General features: G+C 42.4%; 1 protein-coding gene across 4 annotated transcripts; it reads left to right on the plus strand.

The window, feature by feature from the left end:
- Positions 1-6,985: 6,985 nt before the first annotated feature.
- Positions 6,986-22,779, plus strand: LOC106572697 (nascent polypeptide-associated complex subunit alpha). 4 transcript variants are annotated; one of them, XM_014147085.3, is made up of 9 exons: positions 6,986-7,085; positions 8,025-8,093; positions 9,527-10,012; positions 15,223-15,302; positions 18,102-18,179; positions 18,637-18,783; positions 19,099-19,230; positions 22,300-22,422; positions 22,578-22,779. In XM_014147085.3, the coding sequence occupies exons 2-9, from the start codon at positions 8,027-8,029 to the stop codon at positions 22,590-22,592; spliced, it is 1,128 nt and encodes a 375-aa protein (XP_014002560.1). In that variant the 5' UTR covers positions 6,986-7,085; positions 8,025-8,026; the 3' UTR covers positions 22,593-22,779. The 4 variants fall into 4 exon arrangements, with proteins under 4 accessions (XP_014002560.1, XP_014002562.1, XP_014002561.1 ...); XM_014147087.3 differs by lacking the exon at positions 9,527-10,012 and having other exon boundaries at positions 6,993-7,085; XM_082962228.1 differs by lacking the exon at positions 6,986-7,085 and having other exon boundaries at positions 8,009-8,093.
- The last annotated feature ends 1,397 nt before the right edge of the window (positions 22,780-24,176 follow it).

Consider the following 24,176-nt stretch of genomic DNA (forward strand, 5'->3'; position numbering starts at 1 on the left):
AAACATTTAGGCAAGGATGTGATGGGACTGAATCATCTTCTTGAGCAATTCAGGTGAATTCCACAGACACTTCTAAGCACACATAATGTATCTGTAGCACATGCATTACCTGAGTGAAACGCCCTATTTAACCTTGTAAGATTGGGCAAGTCCATAGAGTAGAATTCTCTCTGTCTCTCTCTCTCTCTCACACACACAACAGGTACACCATGGCATTAAGTTCCAGACCCCAAGGTAGAGGTTGTGGCATGAACCAACTACTATATCTATAGGCCTTCAGAAAGGTCTCCCTCGCAATTCAATATTGTAAGTCCCTCAAGCAACTCTGGGGCACAGGCACCTATCCCACCAGGCTTTCACCTTAACTTCGGGATGAAACAAGGTGAGCGAGGCCTGAAAGCCGAGGCTGATCCCACTAACAGTAATGTAGAATATGAAGGAGGGCAGCTAGTCCCGAAGTGGCGATGCTTTACATTGTGTATAGCATAGCCATTCACATATACACATAAAAAAAATAACACAATGACTCTTGTCTGTCACGAATGTTGAATAAAATTATATTTGAACTTACTCTGCCGATTGTCCCTGGGGTTGGTCCTACAGCTGTTCGAAATTTGAGACAGAATATCTACAGGAAAGTATTATTAAACCAACTTCAAAACCAGTGGTGTAAAGTACTTCTTAAGTCATTTTTGGGGGGTTCTGTATTTTACTATTTATATTTTAAACAACTTTTCCTTTTACTCCACAACATTCCTAGAGAAAATAATGTGCTTTTTACTCCATACATTTTCCTTGACACCCAAAAGTACTCTTTACATTTTAAATGCTTAAAACGACAGGAAAACGGTCCAATTCACACACTTATCAAGAGAACATCCCTGGTCATCCCCACTGCCTCTGATCTGGTGGACTCAATAAACACAAATACTTAATTTGTAAATTATGTCTGAGTGTTGGAGTGTGCCCTTGGCTATCTATAAATTTAAAAAACAAGAAAATTGTGCCGTTTGGTTTACCTAATATAAGTAATTTTAAAATATTTATACTTTTACTTTTGATACTTAAGTATATTTTTGGAATTACATTTACTTTTGATACTTAAGTATATTTCAAACCAAATACTTTTAGACTTGACTCAAGTAGTATTTTACTGGGTGACTTTCATATTCTATTAAGGTATCTTTACTTTTACTCAAGTATAACAATTGGGTACTTTTTCCACCACTGTTCAAATCGCAGGTCTCTGTGTGTGTGACAATCAAGATGTGTTTGCACATTTTTTTTAACCTTTATTTAACCAGGTAGGCAAGTTGAGAACAAGTTCTCATTTGCAACTGCGACCTGGCCAAGATAAAGCAAAGCAGTTTGACACATACAACAACACAGAGTTTCACATGGAATAAACAAACATACAGTCAATAATACAGTAGAAAAAAAGTCTATATAGAGTGTGTGCAAATGAGGTAGGATAAGGGAGGTAAGGCAATAAATAGGCCATGGTGGCGAAGTAATTACAATATAGTAATTAAACACTGGAATGGTAGATGTGCAGAAGATGAATGTGCAAGTAGAGATACTGGGGTGCATAGGAGCAAGATAAATAAATAAATACAGTATGGGGATGAGGAAGTTGGATGGGCTATTTACAGATGGGCTATGTACAGGTGCAGTGATCTGTGAGCTGCTCTGACAGCTGGTGCTTAAAGCTAGTGAGGGAGATATGAGTCTCCAGCTTCAGTAATTCTTGCAGTTCGTTCCAGTCATTGGCAACAGAGAACTGGAAGGAAAGGCGACCAAAGGAAGAATTGGCTTTGGGGGTGACCAGTGAGATATACCTGCTGGAGCGCGTGCTACGGGTGGGTGCTGCTATGGTGACCAGTGAGCTGAGATAAAGCGGGGCTTTACCTAGCAGAGACTTCTAGATGACCTGGAGCCAGTGGGTTTGGCGACGAGTATGAAGCGAGGGCCAGCCAACGAGAGCGTACAGGTCGCAGTGGTGGGTAGTATATGGGGCTTTGGTGACAAAACAGATGGCACTGTGATAGACTGCATTGTTGAGTAGAGTGTTGGAGGCTATTTTGTAAATGATATCGCCGAAGTCGAGGATCGGTAGGATGGTCAGTTTTACGAGGGTATGTTTGGCAGCATGAGTGAAGGATGCTTTGTTGCGAAATAGGAAGCCGATTCTAGATTTAATTTTGGATTGGAGATGCTTAATGTGAGTCTGGAAGGAGAGTTTACAGTCTAACCAGACACCTAGGTATTTGTAGTTGTCCACATATTCTAAGTCAGAACCGTCCAGAGTAGTGATGCTGGACGGGTGGGCAGGTACGGGCAGCGATCGGTTGAAGAGCATGCATTTAGTTTTACTTGCATTTAAGAGCAGTTGGAGGCCACAGAAGGAGAGTTGTATGACATTGAAGCTCGTTGGGAGGTTAGTTAACTTCTATGGGCTAGCGTCCCACCTACTCAACAGCCAGTGTAATCCCGTGGCGCGATATTCAAATACCTCAAAAATGCAAAAAATTCAATTTTTCAAATATATGACTATTTTACACCATTTTAAAGACAAGATTCTCGTTAATCTAACCACACTGTCCGATTTCAAAAAGGCTATACAACGAAAGCAAAACATTAGATTATGTCAGCAGAGTACCCAGCCAGAAATAATCAGACACCCATTTTTCAAGCTAGCATATAATGTCACATAAACCCAAACCACAGCTAAATGCAGCACTAACCTTTGATGATCTTCATCAGATGACAACCCTAGGACATTATGTTATACAATACATGCATGTTTTGTTCAATCAAGTTCATATTTATATCAAAAACTACTTCGAAGCATGTCAACCGCTGTTTAAAATCAATTTTTACGCCATTTTTCTCGTAAAAAAGCGATAATATTCCGACCGGGAAAGCCTGTATACGTACAAAGAGAGAGAAAATAAATACATCTCGTACACTCGTGCACGAGCGTGAGTCTCAGAGTACTCTGACCAGCCACTATCCAAACGCGATAATGTGTTTCAGCCAGAGGCTGCCTCGATATCATTCAGCTTTTTCCCGGGTTCTGAGAGCCTATGGGAGCCGTAGGAAGTGTCACGTTACGGCAAAGATCCTCAGTCTTCAATAAAAAGAGCCAAGATGAACAACAACTTGTCAGAGAGGGCGCTTCCTGTTTGGAATCTTCTCAGGTTTTTGCCTGCCATATGAGTTCTGTTATACTCACAGACACCATTCAAACAGTTTTAGAAACTTTAGGGTGTTTTCTATCCAAAGCCAATAATTATATGCATATTCTAGTTACTGGGCAGGAGTAGTAACCAGATTAAATCGGGTACGTTTTTTATCCGGCCGTGTCAATACTGCCCCCTAGCCCTAACAGGTTAACACAGTGTCCAAAGAAGGGCCAGAGAATGGTGTCGTCTGCATAGAGGTGGATCAGAGAATCACCAGCAGCAAGAGCGACATCATTGATGTATACAGAGAAGAGAGTCGGCCCGAGAATTGAACCCTGTGGCACCCCCATAGAGACTGCCAGAGGTCCGGTACAACAGGTCCTCTGATTTGACACATTGAACTCTATCAGAGAAGTAGTTGGTGAACCAGGCGAGGCAATCATTTGAGAAACCAAGGCTGTTGAGTCTGCCGATAAGAATGTGGTGATTGACAGAGTCGAAAACCTTGGCCAGGTCGATGAATACGGCTGTATAGTAATGTCTGTTATCACTGTTATTATGATATCGTTTAGGACCTTGAGTGTGGCTGAGGTGCACCCATGACCAGCTCTGAAACCGGATTGCATAGCGGAGAAGGTACGGTGAGATTCGAAATGGTCGGTAATCTGTTTGTTAACTTGGCTTTCGAAGTCCTTAGAAAGGCAGGGTAGAATATATATAGGTCTGTAGCAGTTTGGGTCTAGAGTGTCTCTCCCTTTAAAGAGGGGGATGACCATGGCAGCTTTCCAATCTTTGGGAATCTCAGACGATACAAAAGAGAGGTTGAACAGGCTAGCAATAGGGGTTGCAACAATTTTGGCAGATAATTTTAGAAAGAGAAGATCCAGATTGTCTAGCCCGGCTGATTTGTATGGGTCCAGATTTTGCAGCTCTTTCAGAACATCAGCTATCTGGATTTGGGTGAAGGAGAAATGGGGGAGGCTTGGGCGAGTTGCTGTGGGGGGTGGAGGGCTGTTGATCGGGGTAGGGGTAGCCAGGTGGAAAGCATGGCCAGCCGTAGAAAAATGCTTATTGAAATTCTCAATTATAGTGGATTTATCAGTGGTACCCTCCCTCCCAGAGCAGCTGTGTATATTGGTTCCTAACTTCCATGAAAAGTTGCATATCACGGGGGCTATTCGATGCTAATGCAGAACGGCACAGGATGTTTTTGTGCTGGTCAAGGGCAGTCAGGTCTGGAGAGAACCAAGGGCTATATCTGTTCCTGGTTCTACATTTTTTGAATGGGGCATGATAGTGAGGAAGGCACTTTTAAAGAATAACCAGAAATCCTCTACTGACGGGATGAGGTCAATATCCTTCCAGGATACCCGGGCCAGGTCGATTAGAAAGGCCTGCTCGCTGAAGTGTTTTAGGGAGCGTTTGACAGTGATGAGGGGTGGTCGTTTGACCGCAGACCCATTACGGATGCAGGCAATGAGGCAGTGATCGCTGAGATCTTGGTTGAAAACAGCAGAGGTGTATTTGGAGGTCAAGTTGGTTAGGATGATATCTATGAGGATGCCCGTGTTTACGGATTTGGGGTTGTACCTGGTGGGTTCATTGATCATTTGTGTGAGATTGAGGGCATCTAGCTTAGATTGTAGGATGGCCGGGGTGTTAAGCATGTCCCAGTTTAGGTCACCTAACAGCACGAGCTCTGAAGATAGATGGGGGGGGGGGGGGGCAATCAATTCAGATATGGTGTCCAAGGCACAGCTGGGGGCAGAGGGTGGTCTATAGCAAGCAGCAACGGTGAGAGACTTGTTTCTAGAAAGGTGGATTTTTAAAAGTAGAAGCTCGAATTGTTTGGGTACAGACTTGGATAGTAAAACATAATCTCTGCAGTAGATTGCAACACCGCCCCCTTTGGCAGTTCTATCTTGTCGAAAATGTTATAGTTATGGATGGAAATTTCAGGGTTTTTGGTGGTCTTCCTAAACCAGGATTCAGACATGGCTAGGACATCCGGGTTGGCAGAGTGTGCTAAAGCAGTGAATAAAACAAACTTAGGGAGGAGGCTTCTAATGTTAACATGCATGAAACCAAGGCTTTTACGGTTACAGAAGTCAACAAATGAGAGCACCTGGGGAGTAGGAGTGGAGCTAGGCACTGCAGGGCCTGGATTAACCTCTACATCACCAGAGGAACAGTGGAGGAGTAGGATAAGGGTACGGCTAAAGGCTATCAGAACTGGTCGTCTAGTACGTTCGGAACAGAGAGTAAAGGAGCAGGTTTCTGGGCACGATAGAATAGATTCAAGGCATAATGTACACACAAAGGTATGGTAGAATGTGAGTACATTGGAGGTAAACCTAGGCATTGAGTAATGAGGAGAGAGATATTGTCTCTAGAGACGTTTAACCAGGTGATGTCACCGCATATGTTGGAGGTGGAACTAAATATTTGGTTACGGCATATTGAGCAGGGCTAGATGCTCTACAGTGAAATAAGACAATAATCACTAACCAGGACAGTAATGGACAAGGCATATTGATATTAGGGAGAGGCATGCATAGCCGGGTGATCATAGGGGTCCAGTGAGTTGTTGGGCTGGCTGGAGACACGGTGATTCAGACAGCTAGCAGGCCGGGTCTAGCAAGCTAGCAGAAGGACCTTAAAGGGACGTCTCGACGGAGGAAGCGAGTCTGTTTTAGCTCATGACCTAAGACACATGCACAATATGGAAGTATTTGCATGCAATATATGCATACTAACCAATCTTGTAGGCGTTTACATGGTTTTGCCAAATGTCAGGTGATAGAAATTTCAACGGCAGTCCCGGTACTCTAAAAAAGTAGGGTAAATAATGCTTAACTGTGTCTATTTTTTCTCAAATTTCGACTAGCTGAAGGATCAAACGCTCAGAAAACTGTTAGAGTAAGTTAAAATGTAATTTTATTCCACATTTTGGCTTTTCAGGGACTTTCCAAGTTTTTGCAATGCTTTGTTTCAGACATGTATACCAAGAATTGGTATCACAGTCTGATTTAAGCAAGGTGGTAGCCAGCCATGGGGCCCAAAGGTTCCACAACCTGGTGCAGCAAGGGCTCAAGCCCTTTTGACTTTCTTTCAAGGACCCACCTTGTAATGAATCTTACCAGACAAAGTTATTACAAAAACTTGAATCTAAAGTTAGTTCAAGGTCTTGTGGACAAACTACCACAGGAGGTTGGTGGCACCTTAATTGGTGAGGACGAGCTCATGGTAATCGCTGGAGCGGAATCTGTGGAATGATATATACTACATTAAACATGGTTTCCAGCCATTATTATGAGCCGCCTCTCCTGCTGAAACTATGTAAACAGAAATGGTACTGACCAATTACACAATACTTTAGTTCTGGGTTAAACCGATATTAGGGTAGTAGTTTGTGGGTGGGTATAATTTGTGGAACATTCAAATAGGCATCTGTTCCAAAAACGTCATAAAGTACACGGTTGCCAACAATCAACGCATACAAAGTAGCATGATCAATTCAACTTGCTGACTAATAGGCATCAACTCCCACGTAGCTTATTCTTAATGTTTGTCCATAGGCTGCCATAGTGAGGACAGGCATTTTCCAGAATAAACGTGGTAAGTGAAAAACTTAATGAAATAGCCCACTCCCTACCTGGTATCTTATTCTGCCGCTATACAACTTTATATGCGTTAGTTGTTGACAAACTTGTTATTTACAAAGTTTTTGGAACAGATTCCTGTTGGAACGTTCCACAAACTATACCCATCCGAATTTTGTCGCTGTATTCTAATTCCAAGAGTGTTAGTTGCATAAATCCGGAAGTTGAGTCAGTTATTTCTCGTTCTGGTACTTGTAGTTCTTTTTAACACCCATCTTAGATCTACACTCCTATCACAGTAAGTATTTCTCGTGACAATCTGTCGACATCTAACTTAGAATTGTGTGCCATTATATGTGTTAGTTATCGTAAATAGGTATTCTTAAGTTTGGTATTACTGAGGAATTCACATTTTATGGTTATCATCTCGTATGATTTCGCTAGCAAGCTAACTAACAACGCCAGTCTCTTGTCTCTAAACCAACGTGAGCTAGCTGTGTTTCTTTTAGCTAGTTTCCAAATAACATTTGTACATAATACACTATTAAACATTCCATAGGGTGTGAGATGGCCATCTACTTAAATGTGCAACAAGCGTGTGAATAAAGTGAGATAGCTAACTAGCAAGCAAACAAGTGAACTTGTTAACAAGCCAGTTGGATAGCTAGCTAGCTAGCTAAATCAGCAGTTTGCCCCATACCTTGTATTGCATCATGAAATTCTAGGTTATATTCCAGGCAGTTATAACAATTTTCATTTATAAGACCTCAAGTTACTGTAGTTAGCTTTTTTAGTTATTACCTCTGCAGTGTTTTATCGTGTTCATGTATGACAGAGTTACGCTCAAGTTACACCGTTTAGTTGTTCCATATTTCACAGCTTGTCATGTCTTGGCCCATCCAAACACATCTTAGCCAAACCTGTTACCCATTTCAGTCACATTTAGACATTATTACACTCTTTACTCTGACCAGAGGTTTTGCTATTGAATGACTAACGTTACCTGCCAGGATTTCCACATAGCTGTCTGAGCAAGACTAGCCAATAACCTCTAAATTGCTTATGTCTGTTTAAATTGACCAATAATTTTGTGTGGATGCTAGGTTTTTGTCTTGACTAGAAGGGTTGGTGGTGGTCGACCACACATTTTACAAGTAGGGGGATTCCTGCTGTTGTTCATCAGAGTACAGAATTGACTGGTAATATTTCTGTGGACTCCAAATGTGTTTGTTGACAGACATGCCAGGTGAAACCATCACAGAGACAGTCCCAGCAATGGAGCTGCAACAGTCACAGGCAGAGACTGGTTAGTATCATATCTACATTTCTCAATGTGTCTGTACAGTCCTCGAGGCTGTCTCTTGACCTGGCATGATATGTTTTTCCACATATGGGGTCCAGGAACTCAACAGCAAAATTACTAAACAATCGGTTTCTCTTTTCTCAATATAGCATTTCTTTACTCTGATCATACTAGACCAAACCTTGTGCGTGTAATCTCACGTAAACTCTAACATAGAATCCAACAGGGTTTGTTTTGGTTTCCTGGACTCTTAAACATCTACTGTACTCACCTATACTTTATGAGGTTTCTTTCTACTGTACTCACCTGCACTGTATGAGTTTTGTCTTGGGACTGGGGTGTAATGAACAAACTAATACGCCATGATACTTTTTCTTGTGGTGTCTTGCATGGAACATAATCTGTCTCCAAAAAACAGACTGCAAAATGTCTGTGGCGAAGACCTATTCAAAAAGGCAATGAGAAAGCATAGTGATGTCCTCACGAATGACAGTTTTCAGAATCTGAGCTATGAATTTTATCAGTAAGAAATATTTGCTAAATTACTGGATAATTTTTATTTTCAATGGACAATGTGCTATATGCTTGGATTACCAGTGGTCATTATCCATTCACAATAGTGTAGGCCTAATGTTAAATATAATCTGTAATATTTATTGTAAAATGGCTTGTGAATCACCAGTCTACTGGAGCATTTTCATTTAGTATGAACAATTCAACGGTTCCTCAACTGCTCTACATTCAGCTACATCTTTCATCAATCTTACTTTCCGTACACTTTCTGGCTGATCTAGCTAAAATATTACACAAGGTAAAGCATGTTCGTTTAATTTCCTCCTTCACTTTCTTCCCTTATGATGAGTAGTTATCACATTGTTTGAATGAATAGCCTTATTGACCCTATATTTAGTGCTTGTTTCTTCAGTCTGTGTACTGAAAGATGATGGGTCCCATGGTGTTTCACTTGAATGCGGGGCACTGCATGATTAGACTGGTAGGGGAATACAAATATTAATTATCTCTGTCACAAACACTCTCACAAAGACTCATGGTTTATACTGTCACCGATTAGACTCACATTGGGCTCATCATGCACAACTTGGTGGTCTACATTTTACCGTTCTTCTGTGTGTAGAAACATCACGTGTATTGTAGTTCCATTAGTACATGTTTTAGGAGTTGTTGTTTCTCAACAGGAGTATTGGTTTCTCCAATTTCTTGTTAAGATGAATTTGAACTAAATTCAGCCCCAGTTTTGATTCGCATATGGTTATTCTTAAGGAGAGAGACTCTCTCACTCCATCGTTTGGAACAGTATCCCACTTTAAAAAAAAAAAATGTTTCCCAACATGGGTTGCAGCTTTTAATGTCGCTGTGACTCCCCCCTACTCTTTCTACTTCCCCTTTCTACTCCTACTCTTTTCCTGGATTCCCAGTGTTGAGAGTCGATGGGAGTTGTATCGACAAACCAGTTTCACTACTTGAGGTTACCAAGGAAATGGCTGCTCCAAACCCCACTGTAGCTGCCGAAGCAGTTGAAGATTACACTGAGAAGGTTAAGGACAAGCTGAATGAAGAAGAGATTGTAAGCCCTGTTAAAGAAGAACCAACAACCCAAGACCAACCTACTGCTGTGCCAGAGGAAGACAGGGGGACCGCTGAGGAAGATGAGCCAACTGTTGAAGTGCCAAAGGTTGCTGTTGAAGCACAAGCTCGGCAAGTAGTGCCAGTTTCTGAAGCCACCACGGAAGAGCAAGAAACTGCTTCAGAATATCTGATGCCACCTGAAGTGGTTGAAGCCCCTGAGGTTGTGAGCGTTGCAGTCCAACAAAACGAAAAGGCCAGTCAGAGCGAGGAACCCAAGGTGAAGGTCCAGACTAATGATGTTAATGGTCATTCCAGGTCATTTGCTATTCATTCAGGTGGGTTACATTTATTACAACTTAATGAAAACTGTCCCTCTAGGTGCTTTTCTTATGCCAATTTGGTTGGTTAAAATGTTTAAGTGGTGTTTCCCCTTAAGCATTAAGGAATCAGCAATGTTCTTTCTGAAAGGGTCACCTTTTTCGGTCTAAACTTGGGACTTTCAATGATTACCAACTACACAATTCTAAATGTATTGAATGACACCGTCCCCTTTGTAAATCACCTGAACCATCCGTCAGGTTTTTGCCAGTCTGGCACAGGGTCGTTTTGACTACTGTACTGTCGGTCTGTCTTTTAGGAAATGTATAACACTTTTTTAGAAGCAGGTTGTCCTTGCTAGTAGTTTGCTTAGTAGTTTGCGTTGCAGTGCACTATAATCTGTATGTCCCTCCATGTTTTTTGCCTGTTGACAGTGTGCTTTTTTTTACTGTTGTGAGTTAAGTGCATCTAATATGCGTTGCCACTTTTGTGAACTAACACACACACTTAACTTCCCCCCTTACTTGCTCTAACTCTACATCTGCTAAATGCAAAAATGTGAATATTGTAGTTCTTGAGATTGCACATTCTCTTATGTTGTCAATCGCTGTATAGTGTGACAATGTTTTTGCACCGACTAGTCGGATTTTGTCTTTGACATTTGTATTGATTATGGATCCTCGTTAGCTGCTGTTAGTCTACTAGGGCAAACATTCAAAATGTTCTTATGACATTGTCACTGTCGTCCAAATCCAACTGACATCCTGTCTTCCCTTTAGACTCTGCTTCCAAGTTCCTCTACTCCTTTACCCTGTGCTCTTCTACCAGACCCCCTAGCCCCCTAAACTAACAAGACTTAAAGTGGGACCATGCCTCCTCTGTCCTCTTCGCCCAAAGCTGTGCCTTCTTTTGACACCAAGCGCCCATCTCCAACCAACCCTACCTCCTCTCCTAAGTCTCTCGCCACTCTTTACTGCTCCTCCACTACCCCCTCTTCACCCTTGGCTTCGCACCCTGTCGGCTCTCATTTTGGTGGCAAGGACCAGGCCACCCCACAACCCAAGGTAATAAAATCTGAGCAGCCAGGGAATAATGAGAGGTTTACTAGGTCTAATGTTCTACTAAACCTGTCCCTCTGGCTGACGCTGCCAACTGACTCTAACAATATTGTGCTGTTACCTGACGCTCTACTACCAGCCAACTCTAACCACGCTGCCCCAGTTAATGCCAGACCAATTCTCTCCCACCGTGTCTGAGAGGGCCCCAGTTAATGCCAGACCAATTCTCTCCCACCGTGTCTGAGAGGGCCCCAGTTAATGCCAGACCATTTCTCTCCCACCGTGTCTGAGAGGGCCCCAGTTAATGCCAGACCAATTCTCTCCCACCGTGTCTGAGAGGGCCCCAGACACCACTGGTGCAGCTTCACACATTCATAAACCCCTTTCCATTCCTATCCTCACCGGAACTATCCTCTGCCTCGTACGATCAGCAAGTGGATGTCACTGCCGCCAGCCTGCTAACTGAAGACGCTGTCCTCTTTTCCCCAGCACCTCCTGCCATAGCTGTAATAGCCTCCAAGGCTGAAGTTGTCCATCCAGAGAATTCCACAACCACTAAACCTACTGCCTTTCCAGTTCAGGCCTCATTGTCAGAAGTGACGGCTGTTCCATTGGCTACGTCGCCTGTTAAAGCCTGCCCTTTCTCTTTTTAAAGTGTTTTGCGAACATGCTGCTCCTGCACCTATGTCATTCTCCACTGCTTTGCCCCCCACCGTGAGAGCTACAGAAGGTCAAGCAAAGGACCAGGTGCATAAGGCTACAGCTGTATCTGCTGAGGCTTCTGTTGTGAAGGCTGAACTGCCCTGTGAGTCTGCAGCAGTTGACAACAGAGCTGAAGAGGTGTCTGTAGACGTGGCTGCTGAATAACCAGCTGAGAAGCAGGTTGATATGCCTGCTGCTGCCTCTGTTGCCTCTCTCCAAGCTTCTGCTACTGAGCCTCCTGCTGTTGAAAATATTCCCACTGTACTCCAGTTTCCTCCATCTCCATTTGATAAGGAAACTCCTTACTGGCCCCACTGGTGTGGAGGTGTTTGTCCCTCCTAAACCACCAGCACCTTGAGCGTCTTCTCCCAGGCTATCCCCTGTCCATGTCACCCCTCTGATTCCACTAGACGAAACTGGCAGCGGCTCACCCGTATTCCCCCATCGACCCACACCAGTGGAGTCCCCCTCCTTCCATCACCTCCATCTTTATCACTGAACCCTAGGGCTGGGCGGTATGCCGTACTTTATGATATACTTACCTTCTATACCGGTATTTGAATGTTTTGGTTTGTTCAATGTGATACGTCATGTGTAATGTCAATTTTTATAGTTTACTTCACTACTTGAGTCGTCTCTCTCCGCTCTTTTTCTCCGTGCCACTTGCCACATAGACCAAGCCACACCCCTGTCAATTCAAGGGGCGCATTTGATGTTCCTCAACCACGGGACACTTGCGTTTAGTCTGCATGGTCGATGCAGCACGTGCAAATAGAAAACAGCATTGTTGCTTCTTAATATAAATCCACTAGAGTTCTATAATAACACTATTAGTTTGTGTTTCTTACATTAGCAAACAGCAAGTTTCTTTTCTTAGCAAGTTGCTCTAAATCTTGTGAGACCCTAATTGTTAGCCATTAATAGCTAGCTTGTTAATAAATGTACTGAGTAAGAGCAAACATAGCTAGCTAGTACAGTCTGATAATACCAGTGACGGTGTAGACCTGAATCAGCATGTTTGTGCAGCAGTATCTTCTAAATCAAAGAGGAAAATGCAAAGCAAGAATATGTTAGCTACATGAAGTAGCTAAGAGAGAACATGCAATTTAGCCAAAGCTTATAGGGTCCCCTAGGAAACACTTATCAACACTTTAGTTCCTACCCTGTCACAATAACTCCTCCCTGGCAATTAATTAAAATGCCATCTCAAACAACACTGTATTCAAAGTTCCCACTATTATATTCTAACTATAGAATTAGAATAGTCATTCTATTTCCATGATTCCAACAGTTTAGCTCTAATTCGTAAAGTAAAATCACAATTGCAACATTTGGTTTAAAAATAAGTCCTAGATTATTTGCCAATGTCGTGCAGCACTATGTGGTAGTGTGGACATTCTCAATAGAGCAGAGGTGTAAAGAAGTTAAGTAACAATACTTTAAAGTACTACTTAAGTCATTTTTGGTAACTTTACAAACATTTTTTTTTGACAACTTTTACTTCACAAAATTCCTAAAGAAACTGTACATTTTACTCCATACACTTTCCCTGACACCTAAAAGTACTCGTTACATTTTGAATGTGTAGCAGGACAGAAAAATAGTCTAATTCACGCACTTGTCAAGAGAACAGCCTCTGATCTGGAGGACTCACTAAACACATTCTTTGTTTGTAAGTTGTGTTGGAGTGTGCCCCTGGCTATCCATGAATAAACAAGAAAATGGTGCCATCTGATTTGCTTAATATAAGGAATTTGAAATTAAGTACATTTTTATCAATTTTACTTTTGATGACTTAAGTATATTTTTAAACCATACTTTTTAGACTTTTACTCAAGTAGTATTTTACTGGGTGACATTTACTTCAGTAATTTTCTGTTAACGTTTCTTTACTTTTACTCAAGTATGACAATTGGGTACTTTTTCCACCGCTGCAATTGAATGCAGGAAATGCAGAAATTATAAGTGCTGAAATTTGTTTTGGTTGAATTGAACAGTATAAAATAATCAGAATGGAGAAAGACTCATCGAAATCACTTAGAATGTATGTGTTGCCACTTTAGGATCACTCACTACTCATAAAGCAAATGTACAACTTCTTTTATTATTCAGAAACTAAAAATACTGTCTTATTATTGTTTTTTTTAAATGAATACTGTGATATAATATTTTGGCCATATCGCCCAGCCCTACTGATCCCCCACCAGATCCAGAGCCCATTGTGGTAAAGCCAGTGGTCAACAACAAGAAGGGTATTATGAATCCACATTGGCCTGCTTCGCTTGGCAATTTTAAAGTGTCACTAACAATAGTAGTATGCATCATTTAGAAGTTTCTTCATTGAATACATTGGGGTAAAATGTAAGACTTTGTTCAGTCACCGACATTGTACTAACAGGATTTTGTTGAATGTTTTTTTTTTTTACAGCAGGTAAAATATAGACCATTGTGAGGGTCTCTTATGCTGAATTAAATAAAATAAAAAAATATATATTTCTCCTCAGACCACACTTTCTGTCGTAGTGGGATGTATTAATGCTTATGTGAATGGTTGTCTTAACTACCTTTATACCTACAGTCTATGTTTGGTTCATCCTCACTCTAGAAAATCCACCCTTTGCTTGGCTTCTGTAGTAGCAACCATTTAGTGCTGACCAAAACCTGACCAATGGCAAAATGTGTATTTGACTTGTTTTCCTACACCCAGGGGCCAACCTCAAACTTTTCTTTTTTTTGTCCAGCAACCCCATTTTTATATAATTTCATTTTATTGGGGCAATGACCGTTTATTACAAATCAGTCTGATTGAAGTACTGCCAAAAATTATATCTGAAGGAAGTATGGTTTGAAGTGAAATGCATCAGAAAGGAAATGGGAAGTTTTGTATGATTGGTGTAGAAAATGTCATTGATGGTCTTTTCCCCCAAGTGTGATTAAGTGCCTGGTCTTGTCCACTCTGTTCTGTGTCCTGTCGCTTTTGGGCACTGTAGAAGGAAACAGAAGACGCGTCCATGTTCCTGAGAGTCTTATCTTTCATTGATGGTGTCATAATATTTTGTAGCTTAAACCGTTCAAAACAGAGATGATTTTTTGGGAAGAAAACAGAAAACGCTCTGTTTATTACAACCATGTCTAGTGGCTATCGGAGGTTACTCACGTAACCGCGGTTCTATGAACCAAGCGCAAAGTATTTTATTTCAGTTTCTCTCGCGACCTCATTTTCAAATCAGTGAGACCTCTGTATTTGTGCAGCATTTCCCAAACTAATGTCCTGCAACTGTCCCAGGGAAGTGTATGAATGTGTTTGTAACCAAGTTGACTCCTTATATTACCACATAATTACATTTCCTTATAGATGCCTTTTCTGCTTACGTAAATTATTTTGTTTATGTTATACTAAAAAACTGATTTTGTGATATGTTGTGACATGTTCCATGTTCTAATTGAATGTATCTGGTGGTGTCTAGGGTCTGGCACAGATTCCGACAGTGATGAGTCCGTACCAGACTTGGAGGAGCAGGACTCAACACAGACACAGCAGGCACAGGTACAGTGTGGCCATTGGCCAGCAGGGGGGGCTGCTCCCCTACACCCAGGCGGTCAAGTCGAGGGGGGGGAATCCCTCTTGTAAATAAATAGATTGTGTATCCCCTTTTTTATTAACTTGATTTTGACCATAATATACTTAACACAACCACCTGTTAACTTTTGACAATTTGGCCCCTGTCTCAATCAGTTGTTTATTAGTTGTACAGTTGATAAATGGCAGGTTTGTCATGAATCTTGCCCTGGAGGCAGAACTAGAGCGACAGGTGGCTAATCTGCCCTTGCTTTCCATCCTGCTAGCGGATGTTCAATCGCTGGAAAATAAATGGGATGAGCTGAAAGCACGTATATCCTACCAATGGGACATTAACTGTAATATCTTATGTTTTACTGAGTCTTGGCTGAACGACGACATTAAGAACATACAGCCGGCAGGTTATACACTCTCTCGACAGAACAGCAGCCTTTGGTAAGACACGAGGCGGGGGCCTATGCATATACAGTTGACGTCGGAAGTTTACATACAACTTAGCCAAATACATTTAAACTCAGTTTTTCACAATTCCTGACATTTAATCCTAGTAAAAATTCCCTGTCTTAGGTCAGTTAGGATCACCACTTTATTTTAAGACTGTGAAATGTCAGGATAATAGTAGAGAGAGTGATTTATTTAAGCTTTTATTTCTTTCATCACATTCCTAGTGGGTCAGAAGTTTACATACACTCAATTAGTATTTGGTAGCATTGCCTTTAAATTGTTTAACTTGGGTCAAATGTTTTCGGGTAGCCTTCCACAAGCTTCCCACAATAAGTTGGGTGAATTTTGGCCCATTCCTCCTGACAGAGCTGGTGTAACTAAGTCAGGTATGTAGGCCTCCTTACTCGCACACACTTTTTCTATTGAGTTCAGGGCTTTGATGGCCACTCCAATACCTTGACTTTGTCCTTAAGCCATTTTGGCACAACTTTAGAAGTTTGCTTGGTCATTGTCCATTTGGAAGACCCATTTGCGACCAAGCTTTAACTTCCTGACTGATGTTGCTTCAATATAGCCACTTAATTTCTCTTCCTCATGATGCCTTCTATTTTGTGAAGTGCACCAGCCCCTCCTGCAGCAAAGCACCCGCACAACATGATGCTGCCACCCCCGTGCTTCACGGTTGGGATGGTGTTCTTTGGCTTGCAAGCCTCCCCCTTTTTCCTCCAAACATAACGATGGTCATTATGGCCAAACAGTTCTATTTTTGTTTCATCAGACCAGAGGACATTTCTCCAAGAAGTACGATCTTTGTCCCCATGTGCAGTTGCAAACCGTAGTCTGGCTTTTTCATGGTGGGTTTGGAGCAATGGCTTCTTCCTTGCTGAGCAGCCTTTCAGGTTATGTCGATATAGGACTTGTTTTACTGTGGATATAGATACTTTTGTACCTGTTTCCTCCAGCATCTTCATGAGGTCCTTTGCTGCTGTTCTGGGATTGATTTGCACTTTTCGCACCAAAGTACGTTCATCTCTAGGAGACAGAACGCGTCTCCTTCCTGAGCGGTATGATGGCTGTGTGGTCCCATGGTGTTTATACTTGCATACTATTGTTTGTACATATGAACGTGGTACCTTCAGGTATTTGGAAATTGCTCCCAAGGATGAACCATACTTGTGGAGGTCTACAATTTTCCAAGCTGTTTAAAGGCACTTCAACTTAGTGTATGTGAACTTCTGACCCACTGGAATTGTGATAGTGAAGTAATCTGTCTGTGAACAATTGTTGGAAAAATGAGTTGTCATGCGCAAAGTAGATGTCCTAACCGACTTGTCAAAACTATAGTTTAACAAGAAATTTGTGAAGTGGTTGAAAAACGAGTTTTAATGTTTCCAACCTATGTGTATGTAAACTTCCGACTTCAACTGTATGTAAACAACAGCTGGTGCGCGATATCTAAGGAAGTCTTGAGGTTTTGCTCGCCTGAGGTAGAGGATCTCAGGATAAGCTGTAGACCACACTATCTACCTAGAGAGTTTTCATCTGTATTTTTCATAGCTGTCTACATACCACCAGAGACCGATGCTGGCACTGAAAAGATTTGGCATGGTTCCTCAGATCCTCAAAGGGTTTTACAGCTGCACCATCGAACATCCTGATCGGTTGCATCACTGCCTGTTATGGCAACTGCCCAGCCTCCGACCGCAAGGCACTACGGAGGGCAGTGTGTACGACTCCAGCCACCCTAATCATAGACTGTTCTCTCTGCTACCAAATGGCAAGTGGTACCGGAGCGCCAAGTCTAGGTCCAAGAGGCTCCTAAATAGCTTCTACCCCCAAGCCATAAGACTCCTGAACATCTAATCAAATGGCTACCCAGACTATTTTCATTGCCCCTCCCCCCCGAGACGCTGCTGCTTCTCTCTGTTATTATGTATGCATAGTCACTTTAATTACTCTACCTACATGTACATATTACCTTGACACCGGTGCCCCTGCACATTGACTCTGTACCGGTACCCCCTGTATATCGTAAAAGTAATGTTTTGCTTTTTGGTCTTAATTTAGGGTTTGGCATTAGGGTTTAGTGTGGTTATGGTTAGGCATTAGGGTTAGCAGTGTGGTTAAGGTTAGGGTTAGGCATTAGGGTGTGGTTAAGGTTAGGTTTAACATCAGATTTTCTGACTGTGGTTGTGCCAGCTAGTGACCCCTCTGCAGAGGTGCCTCTAGTACATGAGTCATGACGATAAATGACAACCTACTGATAAATGTGTCCAACTTACAGAATAAGTGATTTTTACAAACCTGTTGTTCTCTCCTCAGCTTGCTGCAGCAGCTGAGATCGACGAGGAGCCAGTCAGCAAAGCCAAACAAAGTAGAAGTGAAAAGAAAGCTAGAAAGGTCGGTTATGTTCATTCACATGTTCCTAGAGTACCTTGAATTGGCCACAAGCACAACAACCACTTTTTCTTTCTCAAAACCCATTTGTATACCTCCGAAAGCCCTGTTTTCAACTTTTGCTCTGGACCAGCTGCCATGGACCAGCTACTTCTAATGATTTTATTAATCAGATGACTTTTTTTACTCTTGAGGTGCTGAAAATGAGCTGCTATATGACACATTGTTTTGAAGTACCATCATAATGAAAGCATCATTCCCCAAACATGAAGTTATTAGGGCATTATTTCTTAAGTCTATGGGAAATAATTTTTTTACCCAGTGTAAAAACATATTTTTTTCAGTTCTAATGACTTTCAGTTCAGTTTCCTTTGGACAGTGTTCCCTACAGACAATATGTTGATTAGCTACTATAGTTTTCTGTGGACAAAAATGTAGTGATCTTCTCTGTCAACACCAGGCCATGTCCAAGCTGGGCCTCCGTCAGGTGACGGGCGTAACCAGGGTTACCATCAGGAAGTCCAAGAACATCCTGTTTGTCATCCCCAAGCCAGACGTCTACAAGAGCTCTGCCTCTGACACATACATCGTTTTCGGAGAGGCTAAGGTTGGAATCTACGCCATTTTATATCAGATATGTGCATTGTCTTTGGGGAAGCCAAGGCAGATAATGCTATTTTAAGTCGTAACCAGAAATGCTAGAAGAACCATTCATCAATTTCATCTTGGTTGGCTTTGACAGTACAGCTTTTCATTTCAGATGGGACGTGCTATACTTTCTAATAGTTTATAAATGCCTTTTTAAAGCTATTATAAGCCATGTATTTCATAAGTATGTTAAGTTCTCTATGAATTATACCAAGATATGCTTGAAATATTCTTGCAGTTCTGTTTTCTGAAAGTGAATTTCCGTTTGTTCCAGATTGAGGACCTGTCCCAACAAGCTCAACTGGCAGCAGCAGAGAAGTTCAAGGTCCAGGGAGAAGACAGAATGTCTAGCATCCAGGAGAACACACAGACGCCCACAGTACAGGAGGAGAGTGAAGAGGAAGAGGTGAGGGTCAAGGAAAGCATTTACTTACAATGACTGTGATGTGTGATTGTCTCACCTAGCTACTTATATACACTGCTCAAAAAAATAAAGGGAACACTTAAACAACACAATGTAACTCCAAGTCAATCACACTTCTGTGAAATCAAACTGTCCACTTAGGAAGCAACACTGATTGACAATAAATTTCACATGCTGTTGTGCAAATGGAATAGACAACAGGTGGAAATTATAGGCAATAAGCAAGACACCCCCAATAAAGGAGTGGTTCTGCAGGTGGTGACCACAGACCACTTCTCAGTTCCTATGCTTCCTGGCTGATGTTTTTGTCACTTTTGGATGCTGGCGGTGCTTTCACTCTAGTGGTAGCATGAGACGGAGTCTACAACCCACACAAGTGGCTCAGGTAGTGCAGCTCATCCAGGATGGCATATCAATGCGAGCTGTGGCAAGAAGGTTTGCTGTGTCTGTCAGCGTAGTGTCCAGAGCATGGAGGCGCTACCAGGAGACAGGCCAGTACATCAGGAGATGTGGAGGAGGCTGTAGGAGGGCAACAACCCAGCAGCAGGACCGCTACCTCCACCTTTGTGCAAGGAGGAGCAGGAGGAGCACTGCCAGAGCCCTGCAAAATGACCTCCAGCAGGCCACAAATGTGCATGTGTCTGCTCAAACGGTCAGAAACAGACGCCATGAGGGTGGTATGAGGGCCCGACATCCACAGGTGGGGGTTGTGCTTACAGCCCATCACCGTGCAGGACGTTTGGCATTTGCCAGAGAACACCAAGATTGGCAAATTCGCCACTGGCGCCCTGTGCTCTTCACAGATGAAAGCAGGTTCACACTGAGCACGTGACAGATGTGACAGAGTCTGGAGACGCCGTGGAGAACGTTCTGCTGCCTGCAACATCCTCCAGCATGACCGGTTTGGCGGTGGGTCAGTCATGGTGTGGGGTGGCATTTCTTTGGGGGGCCGCACAGCTCTCCATGTGCACGCTAGCGGTAGCCTGACTGACATTTGGTACTGAGATGAGATCCTCAGACCCCTTGTGAGACCATATGCTGGTGCGGTTGGCCCTGGGTTCCTCATAATGCAAGACAATGCTAGACCTCATGTGGCTGGAGTGTGTCAGCAGTTCTTACTAGAGGAAGGCATTGATGCTATGGACTGGCCCGCCCGTTCCCCAGACCTGAATCCAATTGAGCACATCTGGGACATCATGTCTCGCTCCATCCACCAACGCCACGTTGCACCACAGACTGTCCAGGAGTTGGCGGATGCTTTAGTCCAGGTCTGGGAGGAGATCCCTCAGGAGACCATCCGCTACCTCATCAGGAGCATGCCCAGGCGTTGTAGGGAGGTCATACAGGCACGTGGAGGCCACACACACTAGTGAGCCTCATTTTGACTTGTTTTAATGACATTACATCAAAGTTGGATCAGCCTGTAGTGTGGTTTTCCACTTTAATTTTGAGTGTGACTCCAAATCCAGACCTCCACGGGTTGATAAATTGGATTTCCATTGATTATTTTTGTGTGATTTTGTTGTCAGCACATTCAACTATGTAAAGAAAAAAGTATTTAATAAGATTATTTCTTTCATTCAGATCTAGGATGTGTTGTTTAAGTGTTCCCTTTATTTTTTTGAGCAGTGTACATACACACTCAAGTATGTGGATTTGGCTATTTCAGCTACACCTGCTGCTGTCAGGTGTATAAAATCAAGCACACAGCCATGCAATCTCCATAGACAAACATTGGCAGTAGAATGGCTTTACTGAAGAGCTCAGTGACTTTCAATGTGGCACATAGGATAGCACCTTTCCAACAAGTCAGTTGGTCAAATGTGTGCCCTGCTAGGGCTGCCCTGGTCAACTTTAAGTGCTGTTAATGTGAAGTGGAAATGTCTAGGTGCGCTGCATTGTGTGTATCGCGGAGTGATCTTCATCAAAACTGCAGAAAAAGGATTGGCTCAGGTGCGAAGTGGTAGGCCACACAAGCTCACAGAATGGGAGTGCTGAAGCGCGTAGCTTGTAAAAATCGTCTGTCCTCGGTTGCAACACTCAATACCGAGTTCCAAACTGCCTCTGGAAGCAACATCAGCACAAGAACTGTTTGTCGGGAGCTTCATAAAATGGGTTTCCATAGCCAAGCAGCCGCACAAGGCTAAGATCACCATGCCAAGCGTCGGCTGGAGTGGTGCAACGCTTGCTGCCATTGGACTCTGGAGCAGTGGAAACGTGTTCTCTGGCGTGATGAATCACTCTTCACTATCTGGCAGTTTGATGGACGAATCTGGGTTTGGTGGATGCCAGGAGAACGCTACCTGCCTGAATGCATTGTGCCAACTGTTTGGTGGAGTAGGAATAATGGTCTGGGACTGTTTTTCATGGTTCAGGCTAGGCCCCTTAGTTCCAGTGAAGGGAAATCTTAACACTACAGCATACAATGACATTCTAGACAATTCTGTGCTTCCAACTTTGTGGCAACAGTTTGGGGAAGGCCCTTTCCTGTTTCAGCATGACAATGCCCCTGTGCACAAAGCAAGGTCCATACAGAAATGGTTTGTTAATCGGTGTGGAAGAACTTGACTGGCCTGCACAGGGCCCTGACCTCAACTCAATCAAACACCTTTGGGAAGAATTTCAACGCCGTCAGCGAGCCAGGCATAATCGCCCAACATCAGTGCCCGACCTCACTAATGCTCTTGTGGCTGAATGGAAGCAGTGGAGGCTGTTATAGCAGGAAAGGGGGGACCAACTCCATATTGGAATGAGGTGTGTGACGAGCAGGTGTCCACATACTTTTCCAACCTATCTAATGGTGAGGTCTTCGCACTGGTTCCAACCAAGCCTGATCCCAGATTGGTTATCGCTGTTCTGTCAGAACTGGGACCTACATCCTCTGATGTTTACTCAACTTTTATCATGAAACATTTAAGTAATTAATACATTTATGGCGTCAGAAGTTCTCTTCCTCATTGTGCTCAACCCATATAATGATAATCCATTCTAAATGATTGATTTATTACAACTTCCTCCCAATTCACTTCTGTGTTCCATCATGCTTTGCAGGTTGATGAGACTGGCGTGGAGGTGAAGGACATTGAGCTGGTGATGTCACAAGCCAACGTATCTCGAGTGAAGGCTATACGAGCGCTCAAGAACAACAACAACGACATTGTTAATGCCATCATGGTAAGAATATTTCATTGGTTGTCACTTGTGTTGTGAATGTAATATCAAGTGTAATTGACATTTTACCTTAGATTGCTATGTTCTGAGGTGACGACAGGCACATTTCCATCAGTACAGTAAAGTTGTAGATAAAGTGGTTTGTTTCTTTTTTACAGGAGCTAACCATGTAGATGCCCAAGAACCATGAGGACCAGATCCTGTCAGCATTAAACACTAGTAGATGTGGTCTATTCAATTAATTCCAAGGATAAAAAATAAAAGTTGTGGATTAAAGGGAATGGAATATTTCTTCTTCTGTTTACCGTGTGTATTTATGTTTTCCCATTTGTTGGTAAATAAAATGTTTTCCTCACATTATTTCTGTTTGTAAGGTTGTGCTTACACTAATATACAGCGATGGGTGTAGTGTCATTATAGTCAAGTGAACACAAAATAAAAAGTTTGTATCAACAGATGTAGCCTGTTGAATACTTCATTCTAGACAATATAATTCTATATCGTTATAAATATGCATAATGCATCCTCCAATTGAATGCATCATCCTTGAATTTAAAACGGATCCTCTGTCTGCCACTATAACCACACATATTTTCTCAATGTTATATTTTTAATACCTTCAATCACAAAGTTAGACATAATTACAAAATAGGCCATCATCACTCTCAATCTTGAATGATCATTATTTGTTATACCAGTGAAATGTCCAAACTGCCTCTGCATGCCAATCATTTGACTGATCTAGTAATTATGTTATTTATGTATCTAGGCAAGTGAGTTAAGAACAAATTCTTATTTACAATGACTGCCTACCCCGGCCAAACCCTCCCCTAACCCGGACAACGCTGGGCCAATTGTGCGCTGCCCTATTGGACTCACAATCACGGGCCGGTTGTGATACAGCCCGGAATCGAACCAGGGTCTGTAGTGACGCCTCTAGCACTGAGATGCGGTGCCTTAGACGGCTGCGCCTCTCGGGAGTTTCATGGGAATATGAATTCAGATGTCCTTGAATTACTGTTCTGTGAGTGAATTACAGCAGATGGTGTTAAACTATTAGCCTTGTATTTTGTTTCAATTCATGTACATATCCAGCTATGGTGCATGAGAAGAAGGGGAAAAAAGAAGCTACAATTCAGCTTCAACTAACCATCCTAAAATCTCATAAATTCGATGTTTTTGGTGTAATAGTAAAGTTATAGGCCTACCGTGCTATGCTGTTTTATGTAAAATGAAAATTATTAGTTAGGTGATCTTGCATGACATTGATTCAGCTTTGGTGTAACTTTACTAAACCAGCACCATTGTGAGATCATTTGCTATTTACACTAAGAGTTGATGAGTAGGACTATCATGCGTAGGCAACAGATATTCAAGTGTTTTAAGCGATTGGCGCGCACTTCCTGGTGCTGAAAGGACAGCGCCAGTGTCGTGCAATGTTGAAAATTGTTGAACCAGTTTATCATTGCACGAGGAGAGCTTTAGTTGCTAGTAGGCATTTCATTGTAGCTTACACTACGCTGTATTATTCAACTTCCATTTGATTAGCTTGAACACATGGTTACAATAAACCCTATTACAGAATAAAAGAAAACCGAGAGAGTTGAACTGTCAATTCATATTTATTTGCATATAAACTCAGCAAAAAAAGAAACGTCCTCTCCCTGTCAACTGCGTTTATTTTCAGCAAACTTAACATGTGTAAATATTTGTATTAAAGTAAGATTCAACAACTGAGACATAAACTGAACAAGTTC

This window comes from Salmo salar, chromosome 15, assembly GCF_965601325.2.
Source record: "Salmo salar chromosome 15, fSalSal1, whole genome shotgun sequence".
NCBI classification, from domain to species: domain Eukaryota; kingdom Metazoa; phylum Chordata; class Actinopteri; order Salmoniformes; family Salmonidae; genus Salmo; species Salmo salar.

Coding starts and splice junctions, on each gene's coding strand:
- LOC106572697 (XM_082962228.1), top strand. CDS start 8,009: ATGTGTTTGTTGACAGACATGCCAGGTGAAACCATCACAGAGACAGTC. Junction 18,180..18,636: donor GTGAAAAGAAAGCTAGAAAG/GTCGGTTATGTT, acceptor TGTCAACACCAG/GCCATGTCCAAGCTGGGCCT. Junction 18,784..19,098: donor TCGTTTTCGGAGAGGCTAAG/GTTGGAATCTAC, acceptor CGTTTGTTCCAG/ATTGAGGACCTGTCCCAACA.